Below are 24721 nucleotides of genomic sequence, written 5' to 3'. Positions count from 1 at the left end.
TTATAGTATTATCACATGTCAAGGTATATGAGTATAGATTCAGGACGAAGGATATAACTGTGCGCCATTTTTTGTGGGACGTTACCACTCAAGGACGTACAGTTACGACTTGGGATGAAACTGGCACAGGAGCTGCGCCTGTGCCATCCTGTGGTGGGTCCCGGCTGTCAGTGATAGGCGAGCACAGATTGCGGCAGTTAACCCTATAGGTGCTGCGATCAGGCCGATCGCAACACCTATAGTGTAGAATAGAAGGATAATCTTACCTCTTTTCCCATCGGGGCTGTGCAGAGGCGAGCGCACGGCCCTGATGGTTGCTATGACACCAGAAGGCTTCCCTGAAGCCTCCTGTGTAATAGCTACGGTGGCTGAACAGGCTCAGCCCTAAGGCTGCCTATTGCCTATTACAGGCACATTACAATGAAATGCAGATCTTCCCTGCAATGTAATGTGCCTGTAATCAGACAATAAAATAGTGATGTCCCCAGGTTTGGACAGTAAGATAAAGTATAACAGTAAACAAAACACACAAATAAATAAATAAATAAAGTACACTACACTTAAAAGACCCAATGCAATATTAAATGTAAAAAAAAAAATTCACACATATTCAGTATTGCCGCGTGCGTAATGATGCTGACAATAAAATTATCCCATAACTAAACCCGCACAGTGACCGCAGTAAATAAAAAATCTGAAAAACGCTCATTTTATCATTTTTTTCATGAAATGTGGGCATGTGCCCACACGGATATTAGCCAAATTATACCACTAACCTAATGTACAATATATCACGAGAAAACTGTCTCATAATTGCTAGGATGCGTTATAATATCACACAGGTATAACCACATAAAGTTAGAATGGTCAGATTTCAAAAATGGGCTCTGGTCCTCAATGCTATCTGGACCGGTCCTAAAAGGGTTAAAGGAGGTATGCAAAATTAATGGTAGTTTCAATCACCCCCCCCCCCCCCCCTTTCCCCATTTGGGGGAATAGTAATTTGGATGAGTTTTTAAAGACAAAGGACTCAAAATTTTGAATAAGGAAAGAGATAAGGACAATCTCTTACATTAGCGGGTAGTGGTCTCGTCTTTGAAGAATTTAAAATTAAGTTTAAAAATAAATGGTGCCCGGAGGCTATGGGATATATAGGGAAACATATATTTGTTTGTATGGAAAATGTCTAGGAGTGTAGGTAACATCATTTTATTGATTATTTGAGGGGGGCCTATACACGGGAGAAAGACCTTGGGGGTTATTTATCATTAGTTAATTATAGAGAGGGGTAGCTTTCATCTGAATAAGCAAATAAGTAAAGGTGGGAGGTGGTGCGATTGCTTTGGACACTTGGCAGGAAATTGCTGGTAATAAAAACTATTCTTCTATTAATGCTGCCCACAGGGTCTTACAGCTTAAGACCATGTTCACACATTGCAAAACACCGGCCGTTCTGTGACTTTCTGTGACCTGTGATCTTCATTTCTGATGCATTAGGATATGGGCGCATCACTGTGAGCCCGCATCCCTATTCACCACTGCAGACAATGGAGCATGTGGCCGGAGCAGCACGCTCCATTGTATGAACTAAGGGTTTGTACAGACTCTATCATTCCTTTCCCTTCCCTTCCCTTCCCTTCCTTTCCTTCCCTCCTCCTTTCCTTTCTTTCCTTTCCTTCCTTTCCTTTCTTTCCTTTCCTTCCTTTCCTTCCCTCCTCCTTTCCTTCCTTTCCTTCCTTCCTCCTTTCCTTTCTTTCCTTTCCTTCCTTTCCTTCCCTTCCTCCCTTTTACATTTTTGTGAGTAGATCCATGATGAAATGATTTATTTGTTATCCTGGTACGAGTGAAATTTTAATAAAATTTAGATTGGACATATTCACATTGACAAATCTTCTCGTCCTCTGACTTTCCCCACATATCAAATATTTATATATCAGTGTTTGTTGGATAAATAAGATCAATTTCCAACATTTTGTATTGTGTTTTTTTGTGTTTAAAGACTACAAATTCTGAAATATTCAAATGCCACCTATTTGTGAAAGGTAGCAGTCATGGCCAGGCCCTGTTCCCGGAGAGCCCCCGCAAGGCTCAGCTCCTGCACCACATATGAAAACTCCAATTTTTAAATAGCACATGGACCATGGGGACATGCCGCACATGTCAGAGTACAGTATAGTGAGATAGTGGGTACAAGGGATTAACCATAATTCTTGGATCTGGCCAATCAGCTGCAACCCACCCCCCTGCAACATCAGATTTGTGTGTCTCTAGACATGGAGTTCACCATTGTCCACAGCTCTCCTGGGTGACTTTAAGTATCTGATTTACCTGTCAGGTCACATCCTCAGTCCTTAAAACAAATTGTCTTTGGCAGCATAATACCTGTGATTGTACAACAGTGATCTACTGCTGTTGGTTTAATATAACCCTTTGAATCACCAGTCAGGTTACATCTTTATTCTTTTAATGAAACAAGTGTCTGTACCTGTGATTGTACGTCAATGATCCACTGCATGAGCGCGAGTCAAGCAAAGGGGTAGCCACGTAATAAGGCCAACTCCAATGGATGTTTGACATTTCTATAATTTCCAGCATGTAAAGAAGTTTTAACACTTGGTTACAGACCATGGTTTTAAGTCTGAGTAAAAACTCATACACTCATATACATGCTGGAAATTACCCGAATGTAATGACTAGCTGACTTTGTTTACATCATAGAAGTAAACGGGGTCAGAAGTAAATTCTGATATAAGACCAAAGGAGACTGAAGAAGGTTTTGTAAGATGCCTCCTATTCTGGGCACTTATTGTTGTGTACATATCAGTGTGAGATTAATATTGAGGAAGTTGTATCCCATGTGAGGCTCTGTTTGGGTTGAATACATGTTATACAGATTATTTACTGATACCAGTTTAAAGAGAACCTGTCATCTAATACTGACAGCCCCTATAATAAAAATGCACCTGTCCCCAAGTCTGTTTATAAAGATAGTCTGTATCTAATACGTGAACTGATCCTGTGTCCCGCTGCTGTTCCATCGGCTGCCGCCATCTTGGTGATGTCGCTTGCGTTCCAGCGCTGGTACACAGGGATGTCACCTAGATGGTGGCGCCCGATGGAACAGCAGTGGGACACAGGATCAGGTAAAGTATTAGAGACTGACTATCCTGTATCTTCATAAATAGACTTATGGACAGGAACAGCGACACTAGAGATTACTTTGGTAACCTCAGAGAATAAGCATTTTCATGTGCCTCAAAGGAAAATCCTGTTCTACAGCCGCCAACTGCTTCTATACGTCTCAATAGGTGAAGCTCATTCTGCTTGGACAGAGAATGAGAGCCGGTAGATGTGGCCGATAGATGCGGCAGATAGATGTGGCTGGTAGATGCGGCAGATAGATGTGGCTGATAGATGTGGCCGATAGATATGGCTGATAGATGTGGCCGATAGATGCGGCAGACTGATGTGGCCAGTAGATGCGGTCGGTGGATGCAGCCAATAGATGCAGCCGATAGATGCGGCCGGTAGACGTGGCCAAAAGATGTGGCCGATAGATGAAGCCGGTAGATGTGGCCGATAGATGTGGCCGATAGATGAAGCCGGTAGATGTGGCCGGTAGATGTGGCCGATAGATGTGGCCGGTAGACGTGGCCGATAGATGTGGCCGATAGATGAAGCTGGGTAGATGTGGCCGGTAGATGTGGCCGATAGATGAAGCCGGTAGATGTGGCCGATAGATGTGGCCGATAGATGTGGCCGATAGATGTGGCCGATAGATGAAGCCGGTAGATGTGGCCGATAGATGTGGCCGATAGATGTGGCCGATAGATGTGGTCGATAGATGAGGCCGGTAGATGTGGCCGATAGATGTGGCCGATAGATGTGGCCGATAGATGTGGCCGATAGATGTGGCCGGTAGATGTGGCCGATAGATGCGGCAGATAGATGTGGCCGGTAGATGTGGCCGGTAGATGTGGCCGATAGATGTGGCCGGTAGATGTGGCCGATAGATGTGGCCGATAGATGTGGCCGATAGATGTGGCCGATAGATGAAGCCGGTAGATGTGGCCGATAGATGTGGTCGGTAGATGTGGCCGATAGATGTGGCCGGTAGATGTGGCCGATAGATGTGGCCGGTAGATGTGGCCGATAGATGTGGCCGGTAGATGTGGCCGATAGATGTGGCCGGTAGATGTGGCCGATAGATGTGGCCGATAGATGTGGCCGGTAGATGTGGCCGATAGATGTGGATACTTGGTACCAGAGCTGCTGGTTGCATCCAGTGAGTGAGGGAACTTACTTCAGCAATCTGGGCACACATTCAATGTTTGTGATGGTGGACGTGAAGGGTGAAGCCACCGATGCTTCCAGGTTACATAGGGAGATTCCTGTGTGAGCGACTTTAAGAGCCTAGAAAATAGAGGAATAAAATATATATATATATATAATTTCTTACTGAGAACAGGAACAGTAACATACGCTGCATTTTTCTCCGTAGTAGACAACAATGATTCCTAAACAGGTTTCCTGACCTTGTGCTACTGTTTTGGATGTCTTGTCCTTGTTCTATATTCTACTGTAACTATGTGAGGGACTGTCACCATGGTTGTCCGCAGCCACCTAAGGCTGTTTGAGGCAAGTGGGCGGGGACAGTGGGCGGGGACAGTGGGCAGGGACTAGTTCAGGGTCCACTGCCTGTGTCTTCCTTGTCTCCTCCCTGACTGAGCAGTCATAACCAATACGGTACTTACAGGATAAAGGAGGCCATGCACCTTAATAGCGGCCAACTAAATGAACAGCTCTGTCTACCTCCCCATGTATATGAATGTGCGGCACAGCCGAGAGGCCGGTGGGAGGAGGCTGTTCTGCTGTGGCTTTATCTCTCCGAAAATAAAAGGTTATCTGCATCAGAGATTTATCTGACAGATCTTAGAAGCCAAAGCCAGGAACAGACTTTAAACAGGGAACAGGTCATAAAGGAAAGACTGGGATCTCTCCTCTTTTCAAATCCATTCCTGGCTTTGGCTTCAAAAATATGTCAGATAAATCTCTGTCTAAACGCACCATTACTCTTGCTAGTAGACGTAAATCCGGAGAGGGAGGAGGGGACACCGTGGCGTATGTCGGGGGAAAATAACAATAATATTAATAATGCCCCCCCCCCATTGGCTTTATACATGACTGTGTGGGGTCCGTATCCTGCTGAGGGTCCGCACTATATCTCTGCAGGTCTCTCATTTTACACAGAAACTAAAGTTTATTCTCACTCAAAAAGTCAAACTCCAACCCGACAATACAACAAGAAAGAAATGGAGCGAAAGGAGAGAAGAATCCTCCTCTAAAAGGAGGAAGATAAAACCAGCGACTTCATAGGCTGCTACATAGTAAGACGGCTCACCCCGCAGTCATTCGCCCCATCTCCGCACATGCCAACGTAATAGCTAAAAGGGAAATAAAATAAACATTAAAACTAACATAAAACTATTCTTTTTACCCAATGTAAATGACCTGCTACAATATCTGTCCAAGTGAGAAGAAGTAGAAGAGCTGCTATAGGCTGCAGAAAATTAGGTAATAAACCTTCCTATAAGGAGAGGCTCGTTATATGGGACAATGTCTGTAACCAATATGGCGGCTTATTGTCAGTGTCTAGTTTACCTGAGTTTATGCCATGTTTCCTATTATTTCCATTCTGTAGTCATAGACAAATATTGATTAACTAAGATTTCCAATAATCATCCAAGTAATTTTTACAAATCAGTTCACTAAATTTCCGAATAGCATTAAAAATGAGACTGTGTCAAATTGCGGAACTCAGGCGCACCGGCCCCCAGTGTGACAATCGTCCCTCCCCTCTGTGACGCGGGTGACATGGGTCCATTGATTCTAATGGAGCCGAGTCACAGAGGGGAGGGGGTCTCATCATACTGGGGGCCGGTGGGTCTGCCCCCAGTGCTTCATCTCTGGCCAGTCCTCCATAATAGACGGGCACCGTGCGCAGGAGCCTGGCTGCAGTTTAAAAAAAGGACCACAGCACCAGCATTACCGTGCCACTCTATTCATGTAAAAAAACAAAAAAGTGATGTACCAGTGGTACTTTCACTTTAAGAATGCCGTAAGAAGCTGCTGTATGTGCTGCAGGAAGTGGTGTATTCTCTCCAGTCGGACACAGTGCTCTCTGCTGCCACCTCTGTCCATGTCAGGAACTGTCCAGAGCAGCAGCAAATCCCCATAGAAAACCTCTCCTGCTCTGGACAGTTCCTGACATGGACAGAGGTGGCAGCAGACTGGAAAGAATACACCACTTCCTGCAGGACATACAGCAGCTGATAAGTACTGGAAGACTGGAGATTTTTAAATAGTTAATCAAAAATCTATATAACTTTCTGGCACCAGTTGGTTTTAATGAAATAAAAATTGTTTTTACTTTAGGGAAGAAATAAATGATGTTGGACAGAAATGATTTCTTTTTAACTCACTCAATTTTCTGCAAATCTTCTATGATGGCAGATTTTTGTTTTGGGGTCATTCTGCCAAAAATTGTTCCATTAAGAAGAATCTGCAATACAAAGTCTCAAATGGTGAAAAGCCGATAATAGTATAAAGTGTATAATACTGAATCGTATATGTTTGAGATTTATATTTGCATAAAATATATATATACAGTATGTGCTTTTGAGTTATAATCTGGACAATAACATCTGATTAGTTTTAGGATGGCCCATGGGTTTATATTGACATGTGTCAGGACTGTGCTGGCGCATACACTGCCCACACTCTGCCCGTTGTTTGGCATTTCAGTATGTGCCATGCTTGTGAGGGGTGCTACCTGCTTCGGACCTACAGCCATAGCTGGGCAGACAGGACAGCAGAAGATGATCAGCATATACTCCAGGGACGCACCATTAGGCACTGGCCACATGACCAGGCCCCGGATTAACCCTCTCTGGCCCTAGGGATTTAGCTGGATGCTGGAACACTAAATTTAAACTGAAGTAAACTTAAAATTGTCTCCCTTAGAGCAGAACTGAGCCCATGGCCCTGACAAAGCGATTCCCAGCAGGCGGCAGACAGAAAATGCTTAGTCACAAACACAAATGAATCCTTACATAGAGCTTCAGCATGTGCTGTCACCGGATAGAAAACACACATCAATGCAGTTTTACAAACTTCATCCACAGATTAAGGCCATGTTCACACACAGTATTTTGCTCAGTATTTTGCAACCAAAACCAGAAGTGGATTAAAAAACAATAGGCTATGCTCTAACACTACTGAAATAGAATGGATGGACGTCCGTTAATGGCAAATAATTACCCTTGTTTTACAACAACATGAACACTTACTTCTGGTACCAGGTCAGGGAAATGCTGCTTGATAACTTCATACGTTTTCCCGCTCATCGCGTAATAATATTTCCCTGCACCGGAATGAAATCCCCGAGTAATATCGGCGTCTGTGGTTATTATGGATTTCTGCAAAAATAAAAATCCAGCTATAAAAGTGTTTATGTTCACATAAGAAAGGGCAGCACTAAGGGGAGCAGTCTGTGAGAGAAGGAGTTATAGAGAGCAGTCCATGTACAAAGCAGTCTGTGAGAGAAGGAGTTATAGAGAGCAGTCCATGTACAAAGCAGTCTGTGAGATGGAGTGATAGAGAGCAGTCCATGTATGGAGCAGTCTGTGAGAGAAGGAGTTATAGAGAGCAATCCATGTACAAAGCAGTCTGTGAGAAGGAGTTATAGAGAGCAGTCCATGTATGGAGCAGTCTGTGAGAGAAGGAGTTATAGAGAGCAATCCATGTACAAAGCAGTCTGTGAGAGAAGGAGTTATAGAGAGCAGTCCATGTATGGAGCAGTCTGTGAGAGGAGTTATAGAGAGCAGTCCATGTATGGAGCAGTCTGTGAGAGAAGGAGTTATAGAGAGCAGTCCATGTACGGAGCAGCCTGTGAGAGACAGTTATAGAGAGCAGTCCATGTACGAAGCAGTCTGTGAGAGGAGTTATAGAGAGCAGTCCATGTACGGAGCAGCCTGTGAGAGACAGTTATAGAGAGCAGTCCATGTACGGAGCAGTCTGTGAGAGGAGTTATAGAGAGCAGTCCATGTACGGAGCAGCCTGTGAGAGACAGTTATAGAGAGCAGTCCATGTACGAAGCAGTCTGTGAGAGGAGTTATAGAGAGCAGTCCATGTACGGAGCAGTCTGTGAGAGGAGTTATAGAGAGCAGTCCATGTACGGAGCAGTCTGTGAGAGGAGTTATAGAGAGCAGTCCATGTACAGAACAATCTGTGAGAGAAGTTATAGAGAGCAGTCCATGTACGAAGCAGTCTGTGAGAGACAGTTATAGAGAGCAGTCCATGTACGAAGCAGTCTGTGAGAGGAGTTATAGAGAGCAGTCCATGTACAGGGCAGTCTGTGAGAGGAGTTATAGAGAGCAGTCCATCTACAGGGCAGTCTGTGAGAGGAGTTATAGAGAGCAGTCCATGTACGGAGCAGCCAGTGAGAAGAGTTATAGAGAGCAGTCCATGTACGAAGCAGTCTGTGAGAGGAGTTATAGAGAGCAGTCCATGTACGGAGCAGTCTGTGAGAGGAGTTATAGAGAGCAGTCCATGTACGGAGCAGTCTGTGAGAAGAGTTATAGAGAGCAGTCCATGTACGGAGCAGTCTGTGAGAAGAGTTATAGAGAGCAGTCCATGTACAGGGCAGTCTGTAAGAGAAGGAGTGATAGAGAGCAGTCCATGGGAGAAGAAGTTATAGTCCATGCAGTCCATGTACATAACGGAGCAGTCTGTGAGAGAAGGATTGGGGTTACATAAGGCAGTGGCGGGCACAGTATTGGGGTTACATTAGGCAGTGTCGGACACAGTATTGGGGTTACATTAGGCAGTGGGGGGCACAGTATTGGGGTTACATTAGGTAGTGGCGGGCACAGTATTGGGGTTACATTAGGTAGTGGCAGGCACAGTATTGGGGTACATTAGGCAGTGGGGGGCACAGTATTGGGGTTACATTAGGTAGTGGCGGGCACAGTATTGGGGTTACATTAGGTAGTGGCGGGCACAGTATTGGGGTACATTAGGCAGTGGGGGCACAGTATTGGGGTTACATTAGGCAGTGGGGGGCACAGTATTGGGGTTACATTAGGCAGTGGGGGGCACAGTATTGGGGTACATTAGGCAGTGGCGGGCACAGTATTGGGGTTACATTAGGCAGTGGCGGGCACAGTATTGGGGTACATTAGGCAGTGGGGGGGCACAGTATTGGGGTTACATTAGGTAGTGGCGGGAACAGTATTGGGGTTACATTAGGTAGTGGCGGGCACAGTATTGGGGTTACATTAGGTAGTGGCGGGCACAGTATTGGGGTTACATTAGGCAGTGGCGGGCACAGTATTGGGGTTACATTAGGTAGTGGCGGGCACAGTATTGGGGTTACATTAGGTAGTGGCGGGCACAGTATTGGGGTACATTAGGCAGTGGGGGGCACAGTATTGGGGTTACATTAGGCAGTGGGGGGCACAGTATTGGGGTTACATTAGGCAGTGGGGGGCACAGTATTGGGGTACATTAGGCAGTGGGGGGCACAGTATTGGGGTACATTAGGCAGTGGGGGGCACAGTATTGGGGTTACATTAGGCAGTGGGGGGCACAGTATTGGGGTTACATTAGGCAGTGGGGGGCACAGTATTGGGGTACATTAGGCAGTGGGGGGCACAGTATTGGGGTTACATTAGGCAGTGGCGGGAACAGTATTGGGGTACATTAAGCAGTGGCGGGCACAGTATTGGGGTACATTAGGCAGTGGGGGCAAAGTATTGGGGTACATTAGGCAGTGGGGGCACAGTATTGGGGTACATTAGGCAGTGGCAGGCACAGTATTGGGGTACATTAGGCAGTGTCGGACACAGTATTGGGGTTACATTAGGCAGTGGGGGGCACAGTATTGGGGTTACATAAGGCAGTGGCGGGCACAGTATTGGGGTTACATTAGGCAGTGTCGGACACAGTATTGGGGTTACATTAGGCAGTGGGGGGCACAGTATTGGGGTTACATTAGGTAGTGGCGGGCACAGTATTGGGGTTACATTAGGTAGTGGCGGGCACAGTATTGGGGTACATTAGGCAGTGGGGGCACAGTATTGGGGTTACATTAGGCAGTGGGGGGCACAGTATTGGGGTTACATTAGGCAGTGGGGGGCACAGTATTGGGGTACATTAGGCAGTGGCGGGCACAGTATTGGGGTTACATTAGGCAGTGGCGGGCACAGTATTGGGGTACATTAGGCAGTGGGGGGGGCACAGTATTGGGGTTACATTAGGTAGTGGCGGGAACAGTATTGGGGTTACATTAGGTAGTGGCGGGCACAGTATTGGGGTTACATTAGGTAGTGGCGGGCACAGTATTGGGGTTACATTAGGCAGTGGCGGGCACAGTATTGGGGTTACATTAGGTAGTGGCGGGCACAGTATTGGGGTTACATTAGGTAGTGGCGGGCACAGTATTGGGGTACATTAGGCAGTGGGGGGCACAGTATTGGGGTTACATTAGGCAGTGGGGGGCACAGTATTGGGGTTACATTAGGCAGTGGGGGGCACAGTATTGGGGTACATTAGGCAGTGGGGGGCACAGTATTGGGGTACATTAGGCAGTGGGGGGCACAGTATTGGGGTTACATTAGGCAGTGGGGGGCACAGTATTGGGGTTACATTAGGCAGTGGGGGGCACAGTATTGGGGTACATTAGGCAGTGGGGGGCACAGTATTGGGGTTACATTAGGCAGTGGCGGGAACAGTATTGGGGTACATTAAGCAGTGGCGGGCACAGTATTGGGGTACATTAGGCAGTGGGGGCAAAGTATTGGGGTACATTAGGCAGTGGGGGCACAGTATTGGGGTACATTAGGCAGTGGCAGGCACAGTATTGGGGTACATTAGGCAGTGTCGGACACAGTATTGGGGTTACATTAGGCAGTGGGGGGCACAGTATTGGGGTTACATAAGGCAGTGGCGGGCACAGTATTGGGGTTACATTAGGCAGTGTCGGACACAGTATTGGGGTTACATTAGGCAGTGGGGGGGCACAGTATTGGGGTTACATTAGGTAGTGGCGGGCACAGTATTGGGGTTACATTAGGTAGTGGCAGGCACAGTATTGGGGTACATTAGGCAGTGGGGGGCACAGTATTGGGGTTACATTAGGCAGTGGGGGGCACAGTATTGGGGTTACATTAGGCAGTGGGGGGCACAGTATTGGGGTACATTAGGCAGTGGCGGGCACAGTATTGGGGTTACATTAGGCAGTGGCGGGCACAGTATTGGGGTACATTAGGTAGTGGCGGGCACAGTATTGGGGTTACATTAGGTAGTGGCGGGCACAGTATTGGGGTACATTAGGCAGTGGGGGGGCACAGTATTGGGGTTACATTAGGTAGTGGCGGGCACAGTATTGGGGTTACATTAGGTAGTGGGGGGCACAGTATTGGGGTTACATTAGGCAGTGGGGGGCACAGTATTGGGGTTACATTAGGCAGTGGCGGGCACAGTATTGGGGTTACATTAGGTAGTGGCGGGCACAGTATTGGGGTACATTAGGCAGTGGGGGGCACAGTATTGGGGTTACATTAGGCAGTGGGGGGCACAGTATTGGGGTTACATTAGGCAGTGGCGGGCACAGTATTGGGGTACATTAGGCAGTGGCGGGCACAGTATTGGGGTACATTAGGCAGTGTGGGGCAAAGTATTGGGGTACATTAGGCAGTGGGGGCTCAGTATTGGGGTACATTAGGCAGTGGCAGGCACAGTATTGGGGTACATTAGGCAGTGGCAGGCACAGTATTGGGGTACATTAGGCAGTGTCGGACACAGTATTGGGGTTACATTAGGCAGTGGGGGGCACAGTATTGGGGTTACATTAGGTAGTGGCGGGCACAGTATTGGGGTTACATTAGGTAGTGGCAGGCACAGTATTGGGGTTACATTAGGCAGTGGCGGGCACAGTATTGGGGTTACATTAGGCAGTGGGGGGCACAGTATTGGGGTACATTAGGCAGTGGGGGCACAGTGGTGGGGTACATTAGGCAGTGGGGGGCACAGTATTGGGGTTACATTAGGTAGTGGCGGGCACAGTATTGGGGTTACATTAGGTAGTGGCGGGCACAGTATTGGGGTACATTAGGCAGTGGGGGGCACAGTATTGGGGTTACATTAGGCAGTGGGGGGCACAGTATTGGGGTTACATTAGGCAGTGGGGGGCACAGTATTGGGGTACATTAGGCAGTGGCGGGCACAGTATTGGGGTTACATTAGGCAGTGGCGGGCACAGTATTGGGGTACATTAGGTAGTGGCGGGCACAGTATTGGGGTTACATTAGGTAGTGGCGGGCACAGTATTGGGGTTACATTAGGCAGTGGGGGGCACAGTATTGGGGTACATTAGGCAGTGGGGGCACAGTGGTGGGTTACATTAGGCAGTGGGGGGCACAGTATTGGGGTTACATTAGGTAGTGGCGGGCACAGTATTGGGGTTACATTAGGTAGTGGCGGGCACAGTATTGGGGTACATTAGGCAGTGGGGGGCACAGTATTGGGGTTACATTAGGCAGTGGGGGGCACAGTATTGGGGTTACATTAGGCAGTGGGGGGCACAGTATTGGGGTACATTAGGCAGTGGCGGGCACAGTATTGGGGTTACATTAGGCAGTGGCGGGCACAGTATTGGGGTACATTAGGTAGTGGCGGGCACAGTATTGGGGTTACATTAGGTAGTGGCGGGCACAGTATTGGGGTTACATTAGGCAGTGGCGGGCACAGTATTGGGGTTACATTAGGTAGTGGCGGGCACAGTATTGGGGTACATTAGGCAGTGGGGGGCACAGTATTGGGGTTACATTAGGTAGTGGCGGGCACAGTATTGGGGTTACATTAGGTAGTGGGGGGCACAGTATTGGGGTTACATTAGGCAGTGGGGGGCACAGTATTGGGGTTACATTAGGCAGTGGCGGGCACAGTATTGGGGTTACATTAGGTAGTGGCGGGCACAGTATTGGGGTACATTAGGCAGTGGGGGGCACAGTATTGGGGTTACATTAGGCAGTGGGGGGCACAGTATTGGGGTTACATTAGGCAGTGGCGGGCACAGTATTGGGGTACATTAGGCAGTGGCGGGCACAGTATTGGGGTACATTAGGCAGTGTGGGGCAAAGTATTGGGGTACATTAGGCAGTGGGGGCACAGTATTGGGGTACATAAGGCAGTGGCAGGCACAGTATTGGGGTACATTAGGCAGTGGCAGGCACAGTATTGGGGTACATTAGGCAGTGTCGGACACAGTATTGGGGTTACATTAGGCAGTGGGGGGCACAGTATTGGGGTTACATTAGGTAGTGGCGGGCACAGTATTGGGGTTACATTAGGTAGTGGCAGGCACAGTATTGGGGTTACATTAGGCAGTGGCGGGCACAGTATTGGGGTTACATTAGGCAGTGGGGGGCACAGTATTGGGGTACATTAGGCAGTGGGGGCACAGTGGTGGGGTACATTAGGCAGTGTCGGACACAGTATTGGGGTTACATTAGGCAGTGGGGGGCACAGTATTGGGGTTACATAAGGCAGTGTCAGGCACAGTATTGGGGTTACATTAGGTAGGGGCAGGCACAGTATTGGGGTTACATTAGGCAGTGGCGGGCACAGTATTGGGGTACATTAGGCAGTGGGGGGCACAGTATTGGGGTTACATTAGGCAGTGGGGGGCACAGTATTGGGGTTACATTAGGTAGTGGCGGGCACAGTATTGGGGTTACATTAGGCAGTGGGGGAACAGTATTGGGGTTACATTAGGCAGTGGCGGGCACAGTATTGGGGTTACATTAGGCAGTGGGGGGCACAGTATTGGGGTACATTAGGCAGTGGGGGGAACAGTATTGGGGTTACATTAGGCAGTGGCGGGCACAGTATTGGGGTACATTAGGCAGTGGGGGGAACAGTATTGGGGTTACATTAGGCGGTGGGGGAACAATATTGGGGTTACATTAGGCGGTGGGGGGAACAGTATTGGGGTTACATTAGGCAGTGTCGGACACAGTATTGGGGTTACATTAGGCAGTGGCAGGCACAGTATTGGGGTTACATTAGGCAGTCCAAGTCCAAGAATATTTTTTACGTCATAGTTGCTATGTATCCACAACCCCATCAAAGTGAAGACTTACATTCTGTGGGGATGATTTGCCTCGGTTGGTTTCCACTATTTGGCTTGAGAACGTTGCTGGCCGTTCTCCATCGGGTTCACAGGCCTCCAGCATAAGTAAACTGGAAGCATCAGGTACCATCCCGGAGCTCAGTCCCACCGTACAGGCCGTCTGAAGGTTGTCACCTTATAGATAATGTGTCATTAGCATACGGATACTGAGAGCTGGGTTATAACCTTAGAGTCTCGTATAATGGATTCAGCTGTGGGCATCATATTGGGTAAGCGCCTCCCCTCTATAACATAAACCTATAATAATATATATTAGTATCAGACTGAGACGGTTGCTGTGATGCTTGATCCCGGGACGGCTCACTGCTGCCATCTAGTCACACCGAGAGGTATAACATTGTATTATTATTATTATTTATAAAGCGCCCTTAATTCCAGAGCGCTAGTGTATAGATCTTATATTTACTGTCTAGTTCCATCTGGCCAGAATTCTCCATAATGATCCATGCAGAAACTTATTGGTAAAATACATTGGAGAATATTGAACAGTCGCTGCTGCTTGGGCCACCTGAAAATACTCTGAGAAGCCTAAGTTCCTGGATGGGATCCTAATGAGAGAACTTGGGAGGTATCTGAAGTCCAATTGTTGTTGCATCGCTCACAGGAGGGGACATTAAGATGGATGAACGAAAATACACAAAAGTACACAAAAGTACACAAAAGTACACACAAATACACACAAATACACACAAATACACAAAAATACACAAAAGTACACACAAATACACACAAATACACAAAAGTACACACAAATACACACAAATACACAAAAATACACACAAATACACACAAATACACAAAAGTACACAAAAATACACACAAATACACAAAAATACACAAAAGTACACACACAAATACACAAAAGTACACACAAATAAACACAAATACACACAAATACACAAAAATACACACAAATACACAAAAGTACACACAAATACACACAAATACACAAAAATACACACAAATACACACAAATACACAAAAGTACACAAAAATACACACAAATACACAAAAGTACACACACAAATACACAAAAGTACACACAAATACACTTAAATACACACAGATGCACAAAAATACGCACAGATGCATAAGTTTTTTCCGCCTTATGTGACATCTTTAATCTCCACAGCATAATTCTTCTGTCTCTACCCCCCCCCCCCCCATACCTGTCACCATGATTGTTCTTATCTTTGCAGATTCAAGTTCATGAAGAACTGGTTTCGTCTCAGACTTCAGTCTATTTTCCATTATCAAAAAGCCAAGAAAGTGAAGATCACTCTCCACGTTCTCTCTGAAAAGAAAAAGTTCCTGAAATCAACAACTGACTCATTAGGCTTGGTTCACACTGCGTTTTCAGCATCCGTTTAACGGATCTGTTTTTTGCAAATAACGGATTGCAAAAAACGGATGCATTTGTGTGCAGTTTACATTGTACTGACAGTAGGTGGCGCTGTCCCATCAGCTTACATTGCGCTGACAGTAGGTGGCGCTGTCCCATCAGCTTACATTATACTGACAGTAGGTGGCGCTGTCCCATCAGCTTACATTGTACTGACAGTAGGTGGCGCTGTCCCATCAGCTTACATTATACTGACAGTAGGTGGCGCTGTCCCATCAGCTTACATTGTACTGACAGTAGGTGGCGCTGTCCCATCAGCTTACATGTAAGCTGATGGGACAGCGCCACCTACTGTCAGTACAATGTAAGCACTGTACTGTATTTCCCAACAAGAGGAAGCAGCTGTGTGTCCGAGTATGATAAAAAGAATAAATAAAAAAAAAAGATCTGCGCACTTTTCAACAAATTAGAGATAAAATGAGAAACCAGTGAACAATGAACATAAATGTCTTTTTAGTGTGGACAACCACGTTTTTGTGTACGCCAAAAAAAAAAAAAAAGATTTGATCCATTTTTATTCCTTTTTTTGTTTGTAAAGAGGATGAAAAAAACGGACTGCAAAAAACGCAGTGTGACCCCGGCCTTAGGCATAAATTGTGCAAGATGTATCAAGGCACTTGCGTCTAATGATGTTTGTTGCGCAACAAATGTAAAATATTGCATAGCCCATAAAAAGATGGGACAGCGCCACCTACTGTCAGCTCAATGTAAGCTGATGGGACAGCGCCACCTACTGTCAGTATAATGTAAGCTGATGGGACAGCGCCATCTACTGTCAGTATAATGTAACCTGATGGGACAGCGCCACCTACTGTCAGTACAATGTAAGCTGATGGGACAGCGCCACCTACTGTCAGTATAATGTAAGCACTGTACTGTATTTCCCAACAAGAGGAAGCAGCTGTGTGTCCGAGTATGATAAAAAAAAAAAAAAAAAAAAATCTGCACACTTTTCAACAAATTAGAGATAAAATGAGAAACCAGTGAAGTTGTAACATTATGGCCATGAAGGATATAGTCTGGCCTAGGCTGTTTTACACCCCCAAATATAGAGTTTATCCCCCAGGGTATGAAAATATATGCCCTGGTGTATATTGTGGCCTGTGGGGAGAAAACTTGCGAGGTGATAACATTATGGCCTGGATATGTATAGTTTGGCCTAGGCTATGTTACACCCCGGGGTATAGTCTGGCCTAGGCTATGTTACACCCCGGGGTATAGTCTGGCCTAGGCTATGTTACACCCCGGGGTATACTCTGGCCTAGGCTATGTTACACCCCGGGGTATAGTTTGGCCTAGGCTATGTTACACCCCGGGGTATAGTTTGGCCTAGGCTATGTTACACCCCGGGGTATAGTCTGGCCTAGGCTATGTTACACCCCGGGGTATAGTCTGGCCTAGGCTATGTTACACCCCGGGGTATACTCTGGCCTAGGCTATGTTACACCCCGGGGTATAGTCTGGCCTAGGCTATGTTACACCCCGGGGTATAGTCTGGCCTAGGCTATGTTACACCCCGGGGTATACTCTGGCCTAGGCTATGTTACACCCCGGGGTATAGTTTGGCCTAGGCTATGTTACACCCCGGGGTATAGTTTGGCCTAGGCTATGTTACACCCCGGGGTATAGTCTGGCCTAGGCTATGTTACACCCCGGGGTATAGTTTGGCCTAGGCTATGTTACACCCCGGGGTATAGTTTGGCCTAGGCTATGTTACACCCCGGGGTATAGTTTGGCCTAGGCTATGTTACACCCCGGGGTATAGTTTGGCCTAGGCTATGTTACACCCCGGGGTATAGTCTGGCCTAGGCTATGTTACACCCCGGGTATACTCTGGCCTAGGCTATGTTACACCCTGGGGTATAGTTTGGTCTAGGCTATGTTACACCACGGGGTATACTCTGGTCTAGGCTCTGTTACACCCCGGGGTATAGTTTGGCCTAGGCTCTGTTACACCCCGGGGTATAGTTTGGCCTAGGCTATGTTACACCCCGGGGTATAGTTTGGCCTAGGCTATGTTACACCCCGGGGTATAGTTTGGCCTAGGCTATGTTACACCCCGGGGTATAGTTTGGCCTAGGCTATGTTACACCCCGGGGTATAGTCTGGCCTAGGCTATGTTACACCCCGGGTATACTCTGGCCTAGGCTATGTTACACCCTGGGGTATAGTTTGGTCTAGGCTATGTTACACCACGGGGTATACTCTGGTCTAGGCTCTGTTACACCCCGGGGTATAGTTTGGCCTAGGCTCTGTTACACCCCGGGGTATAGTTTGGCCTAGGCTATGTTACACCCCGGGGTATAGTCTGGCCTAGGCTATGTTACACCCCGGGGTATAGTCTGGCCTAGGCTATGTTACACACCAGGGTATAGTTTGATGTAGGTTATGTTACACACCAGGGTATAGTTTGGCCTATTTTATACCCCATGGTGTATTCTGGCCTGAGCCAAACTATACCCGGGTGTAATCTGGACGGTGTTAATCTGGCCTGCTACACCGGCCGAGTACAGTTCTGCACTGGACAAGCTCTACTTTCCGTACTACTTTCCTGCCTCATTATTTTGTATTGCACTGAAGTCCTTCGTAAAAGTCACCTTCGCGCTGGGCAACAATTTTCGCACTTGCGCATTTTTCTCTGGTCCGTGCGCAAAAATCATTAGGAGAAAAGACCCTGATAAATATTGTGCAATTTAGCTTTTTGGCATAAAAATTGCTCACAGACTATGCCAGGGTCTGACTGCTGCAAAATAATAAAAAAATCACACATGATAAATTTGGCTAAAAAAGTTTAAAACTTTAAAAAGGTGCAGCTGGGGTCTAATGCAATATATTACACCCTGTGCAAAAAACACTAAATACGCCAGAATAACACGGCGCTGGTCCATTCCCGAGCACCAGCCCAGAGCACTGGGGAGCTATGTGTGGCAGTATTATACATAAAAGATACAGTGGGGTAGGCAGTATTATATTAAGGAGATACAGTGTGTGGCAGTATTATACTTAGGAGATACAGTGTGTGACAGTATTATACTTAGGAGATACAGTGTGTGACAGTATTATACTTAGGAGATACAGTGTGTGGCAGTATTATACTTAGGAGATACAGAGTGTGGCAGTATTATACTTAGGAGATACAGTGTGTGGCAGTATTATATTTAGAAGATACAGTGTGTGGCAGTATTATATTTAGAAGATACAGTGTGTGACAGTATTATATTTAGGAGATACAGTGTGTGACAGTATTATACTTAGGAGATACAGTGTAAGGCAGTATTATATTTAGGAGATACAGTGTGTGGCAGTATTATATGTAGGAGATACAGTGTGTGGCAGTATTATGTTTAGGAGATACAGTGTGTGGCAGTATTACTCTTAGGAGATACAGTGTGTGACAGTATTATATGTAGGAGATACAGTGTGTGGCAGTATTATGTTTAGGAGATACAGTGTGTGGCAGTATTACTCTTAGGAGATACAGTGTAAGGCAGTATTATATTTAAGAGATACAGTGTGTGGCAGTATTATACTTAGAAAATACAGTGTGTGACAGTATTATATTTAGGAGATACAGTGTGTGACAGTATTATACTTAGGAGATACAGTGTGTGGCAGTATTACACTTAGGAGATACAGTGTAAGGCAGTATTATACTTAGGAGATACAGTGTGTGACAGTATTATATGTAGGAGATACAGTGTGTGGCAGTATTATGTTTAGGAGATACAGTGTGTGGCAGTATTATATTAAGGAGATACAGTGTGTGGCAGTATTATACTTAGGAGATACAGTGTGTGGCAGTATTATATGTAGGAGATACAGTGTGTGGCAGTATTATATTTAGGAGATACAGTGTGTGGCAGTATTACTCTTAGGAGATACAGTGTGTGGCAGTATTATACTTAGAAGATACAGTGTGTGACAGTATTATATTTAGGAGATACAGTGTGTGACAGTATTATACTTTAGAGATAAAGTGTCTGGCAATATTACACTTAGGAGATATAGTGTTTGCCAGTATTATATTAAGGAGATACAGTTTGTGGCAGTATTATACTTAGGAGATACAGTGTGTGGCAGTATTATATTTAAGAGATACAGTGTGTGGCAGTATTACACTTAGGAGATACAGTGTGTGGCAGTATTATATTTAGGAGATACAGTGTGTGACAGTATTATATTTAGGAGATACAGTGTGTGACAGTATTATACTTAGGAGATACAGTGTGTGACAGTATTATATTTAGGAGATACAGTGTGTGACAGTATTATACTTAGGAGATACAGTGTTTGGCAGTATTACACTTAGGAGATACAGTGTGTGGCAGTATTATATTAAGGAGATACAGTGTGTGGCAGTATTATACTTAGGAGATACAGTGTGTGGCAGTATTATATTTAAGAGATACAGTGTGTGGCAGTATTACACTTAGGAGATACAGTGTGTGGCAGTATTATATTTAGGAGATACAGTGTGTGACAGTATTATACTTAGGAGATACAGTGTGTGGCAGTATTATTCTTAGGAGATACAGTGTGTGGCAGTATTATATTTAGGAGATACAGTGTGTGGCAGTATTACACTTAGGAGATACAGTGTGTGGCAGTATTATATGTAGGAGATACAGTGTGTGGCAGTATTATACTTAGAAGATACAGTGTGTGGCAGTATTAAACTTAGGAGATACAGTGTGTGACAGTATTTTATTTAGGAGATACAGTGTGTGGCAGTATTACACTTAGGAGATACAGTGTGTGGCAGTATTATATTTAGGAGATACAGTGTGTGACAGTATTATACTTAGGAGATACAGTGTAAGGCTGGGTTCACACTACGTATATTTCAGGCAGTATTTGGTCCTCATGACAGGTCCTCATAGCAACCAAAACCAGGAGTGGATTGAAAACACAGAAAGGCTCTGTTCACACAATGTTGAAATTGAGTGGATGGCCGCCATATAACAGTAAATAACGGCCATTATTTCAATATAACAGCCGTTGTTCTAAAATAACAGCAAATATTTGCCATTAAATGACGGCCATCCACTCAATTACAACATTGTGTGAACAGAGCCTTTTTTGTTTTCAATCCACTCCGGGTTTTGGTTGCTATGAGGACCAGACATGAGGACCAAATACTGCCTGAAATATACGTAGTGTGAACATAGCCTTAGGCAGTATTATACTTAGGAGATACAGTGTGTGGCAGTATTATATTTAGGAGATACAGTGTGTGGCAGTATTATATTTAGGAGATACAGTGTGTGGCAGTATTACACTTAGAAGATACAATGTGTGACAGTATTATACTTAGGAGATACAGTGTGTGACAGTATTATATTTAGGAGATACAGTGTGTGGCAGTATTATACTTAGAAGATACAGTGTGTGACAGTATTATACTTAGGAGATACAGTGTGTGACAGTATTATATTTAGGAGATACAGTGTGTGGCAGTATTACACTTAGGAGATACAGTGTGTGACAGTATTATACTTAGGAGATACAGTGTAAGGCAGTATTCTACTAAGGAGATACAGTGTGTGGCAGTATTATATGTAGGAGATACAGTGTGTGGCAGTATTATACTTAGGAGATACAGTGTGTGGCAGTATTACACTTAGGAGATACAGTGTGTTGCAGTATTATATTTAGGAGATACAGTGTGTGGCAGTATTACACTTAAGAGATACAGTGTGTGGCAGTATTCTACTAAGGAGATACAGTGTGTGACAGTATTATACTTAGGAGATACAGTGTAAGGCAGTATTCTACTAAGGAGATACAGTGTGTGGCAGTATTATATGTAGGAGATACAGTGTGTGGCAGTATTATACTTAGGAGATACAGTGTGTGGCAGTATTATATTTAGGAGATACAGTGTGTGGCAGTATTATATTTAGGAGATACAGTGTGTGGCAGTATTATATTTAGGAGATACAGTGTGTGGCAGTATTATACTTAGGAGATACAGTGTGTGGCAGTATTATACTTAGGAGATACAGTGTGTGACAGTATTATACTTAGGAGATTCAGTGTGTGGCAGTATTATACTTAGGAGATACAGTGTGTGACAGCATTATATTAAGGAGATACAGTGTGTGGCAGTATTATATTGAGATGATGCACTATGTGGCACTTCGAGGGGCTTTCCTTAGTTAAGAGGATGAGGATCTGCTGCAATAATGAGGAGCCGGAAAACTCTGCAATCTTTGCACTGTATACAGGAATAACTCTGCCTCTATATAAATACTGTATACACCAGAAGTCCATCTACTGACACAGGTCAATCTTCTTACCTCGGTAAGGTCTCCACATTAATATCTTCATTTACTGTGAAATCTTTGTATGCTGCGCCAATGACACGAAAACCTTGCATCGTATAGTGATCAAGGATACAAGAAAAATTGTCTGGTACTGTATGGGCAAGAAGTAACAGAACTGAGTGTACAATATAATGATTACAATGAGTGTGCAGAATACAGCTTGTATTATGGTCCATATCCTTTACTATATACAGTATATGGCTGGGTTCACACTACGTATATTTCAGTCAGTATTGTGGTCCTCATATAGCAACCAAAACCAGGAGTGGATTAAAAACACAGAAAGGATCTGATCACACAATGGTGAAATGGATGGCCGTCATATAACAGTAAATAACGGCCATTATTTCAATATAACAGCCGTTGTTTTAAAATAACAGCAAATATTTGCCATTATATGGCGGCCATCCACTCAATTTCAACATTGTGTGAACAGAGCCTTTCTGTGTTTTCAATCCACTCCTGGTTTTGGTTGCAATACTGACTGAAATATACGTAGTGTGAACCCAGCCTAAATATACAAAGTATCACCCCAATGTCTTTCTATAGCATTAAAGGGGTATTCCACTTAAACATAACTTCTGATATGTTGCTGCCCATGGTGAGACTAACAATTCCTTCCATACTTGTTATTAGCTATTCAGTCTCCTTCCCCCAGTTCTCAGCTGCTAATTTATGCTGAAGACACATTAATCTGTGTATGAGCTTTTCTCTCTGTCTCCCTTTCCTCCTCCTCCTCCCTCCCTTCTGAGACATCTAAAGTAAACAAGCCCCTGGCAGGCTGTATCTGTAACATTACAGCTTCTTTGTAATACTGGGAGGGTTATTCTGAGGTCAAGTTGTAAATGACATGGCCTACCTCCATGGCAAAAACACAACTGAGCAGAGATTACAGACGCTGCATCTATCTACAATACCTGTCTCTTTCTTGCAAAACTGCACTATCACCTCCGGAGCTCCTTTCATAAAAACCGAGAATTTCCTTTCCCCCATTGTCTTAGTGATAACAGACATACGCTGGAGACTTGAGGAGAAGGGGAATTGGTGAAGAATACAGAATCCTTTGACTGGTACCTATAAAAATGTAAAGAATCCATGTTACCGCCATTACATGAGATTCCGCGCACAGCCGAGGGCGGCTGTATTATACCTAGAATTTACCAGATTTGTGCTCATTATATATTTCTAGTATTATGGATAGAAGGAACATTCTGGAAGACCCTTCTGCCCATTGCTTTGTATAAATATTATGAGGCAAGAAACAGTTTAACGAAAAAAAGGCAAAAGAAAATTCCCCCTAAAGTGTCACTGTTGTTTGTAAAAGGTTTGGTCACGTCATAGAGACATGTGATGTGTGAAGGTGGCCTTACAATGGTTTCTTTACGTCGGCGTCATTTGGTAAATGAGATTTTACTTTGTTAGGATGTGAGAGAACTTAAAAGTACATCAATACATTGGCAAAATCTTCAAAATTCCCAAAATCATCAAATTTCCAAATTTTCTAAGGTGTTGTGTTGTGGATTGAGAGGACTGTATGTTAGAACGCCCCATAATACACCCCATTTTAAAAATGACACCCTCTAAGAGTCTCCTTCCCCTGTCCTGCCTATAGATGCAATCATGCTGCACCATGAGGCCATGTTCCCACAGTCTTTTCTCCACTAAAAATTACGTCCGTTATTCCGCTGTTTGGCTGCCTGTCAGTGCAGTGACGGCTGTCAGTCCATTATTCTCGGCCAGGTGGACTGATTGCCCTTTAGCTTTAATTGAAAAGTCTATTGAATTTAATAGTAAAAACGGTGAAAAAAGAAAAACTGTGTGTGACTAACTAAAAAATAACGTCCGCTGTTTGCAAAATAATCGTCTTGATCGTTATTCCGACGCCTGCGCAGACAACGTCCGTTATTTCATACACTGTGCGCATTGGATGTCTGTCCTTCCATTGACCTCAGTGCATTGCATTGAAATCAAATTGCGGCAATGACGGACGTCTTCATAGATAGAAAAAGCAGGCGCCTTTTCAGCTTTTCTTAAAAGTAGTGTGAACATGGCCTGACACTGCAAACTATGACGTACAGGTATAAAATAGGGGGCTAAGGGGTTAAACAATCATTTAAAGAACAATATTAGGAATATCTTACTATATAAATACAACATCATAGATACTACCAGTCCGGGAACCAGTCAGCCTCCGTATATATTATAAGGGCAGGAGCTTTATTATACCATTGGGTGCGATGAGGAGGCCGAGCGACACATAGGAGACTCCTGCTCTATTACACTTATACCTCCTATGGTAAATCATGGGCCTCGGCCTCCTCCTCATCTCTAATATTATTATAATGTTAGAGTAAAGGCAGCGTAAGCTATAAGCTGATATTACAATCTTCATATTTGGTGGAGGCCGCAGGAACTCTATTATAAAGTGACAGAAACCTTTACAGGGTCTCAACAAGAATCAAACTTAAAGGGGAACATGGATCATTCTAGTTAGGCACTTACATAAAGTGTTTGGGATCCCGGTGTTACGATGGAATAAGAACTCGAGCTGCCAGATGACTCATATTCCTTTAGCTCCTGAGGAAAATATAAGATAAATATAAATAAGAGAAATATAAGATAAATATAAATAAGAGAAATATAAGATAAATATAAATAAGAAGAATATAAATAGGGAAACTATAAATAAGACAATGCAGTGCATACAGGGTTCTCGGTCACTTTTGCACTTTCTAGTAA

At 44.8% G+C, this 24721-nt stretch overlaps 1 protein-coding gene across 3 annotated transcripts in view; it reads right to left on the bottom strand.

Annotated features, from left to right (window-relative positions):
- Positions 1–24721, bottom strand: part of LOC138795389 (probable cation-transporting ATPase 13A4) — a 74061-nt gene that overhangs the window by 17771 nt on the left and 31569 nt on the right. For 2 of the 3 annotated variants that reach the window (XR_011363596.1, XM_069974388.1), the window contains exons 16-24: positions 24485–24559; positions 22900–23056; positions 21956–22073; positions 15424–15548; positions 14205–14368; positions 7350–7478; positions 6483–6562; positions 5402–5444; positions 4304–4413 (exon numbers count right to left, since the gene is read on the bottom strand). Coding sequence is in view for 2 of the 3 variants with exons in the window: in XM_069974388.1 (XP_069830489.1) it covers positions 4304–4413; positions 5402–5444; positions 6483–6562; positions 7350–7478; positions 14205–14368; positions 15424–15548; positions 21956–22073; positions 22900–23056; positions 24485–24559 (1001 nt within the window). In the remaining variant the exon portion in view is untranslated. The remainder of the gene's footprint in view (positions 1–4303; positions 4414–5401; positions 5445–6482; positions 6563–7349; positions 7479–14204; positions 14369–15423; positions 15549–21955; positions 22074–22899; positions 23057–24484; positions 24560–24721) is intronic. The other variant, XM_069974391.1, reaches the window with a different exon arrangement.

Source organism: Dendropsophus ebraccatus, chromosome 6 (genome assembly GCF_027789765.1).
Source record: "Dendropsophus ebraccatus isolate aDenEbr1 chromosome 6, aDenEbr1.pat, whole genome shotgun sequence".
In the NCBI taxonomy this organism is placed as follows: Eukaryota; Metazoa; Chordata; class Amphibia; order Anura; family Hylidae; genus Dendropsophus; species Dendropsophus ebraccatus.
The sequence above is the reverse complement of the archived record's forward strand: the minus strand, read 5'-3'. Positions and strand labels throughout refer to the sequence as shown.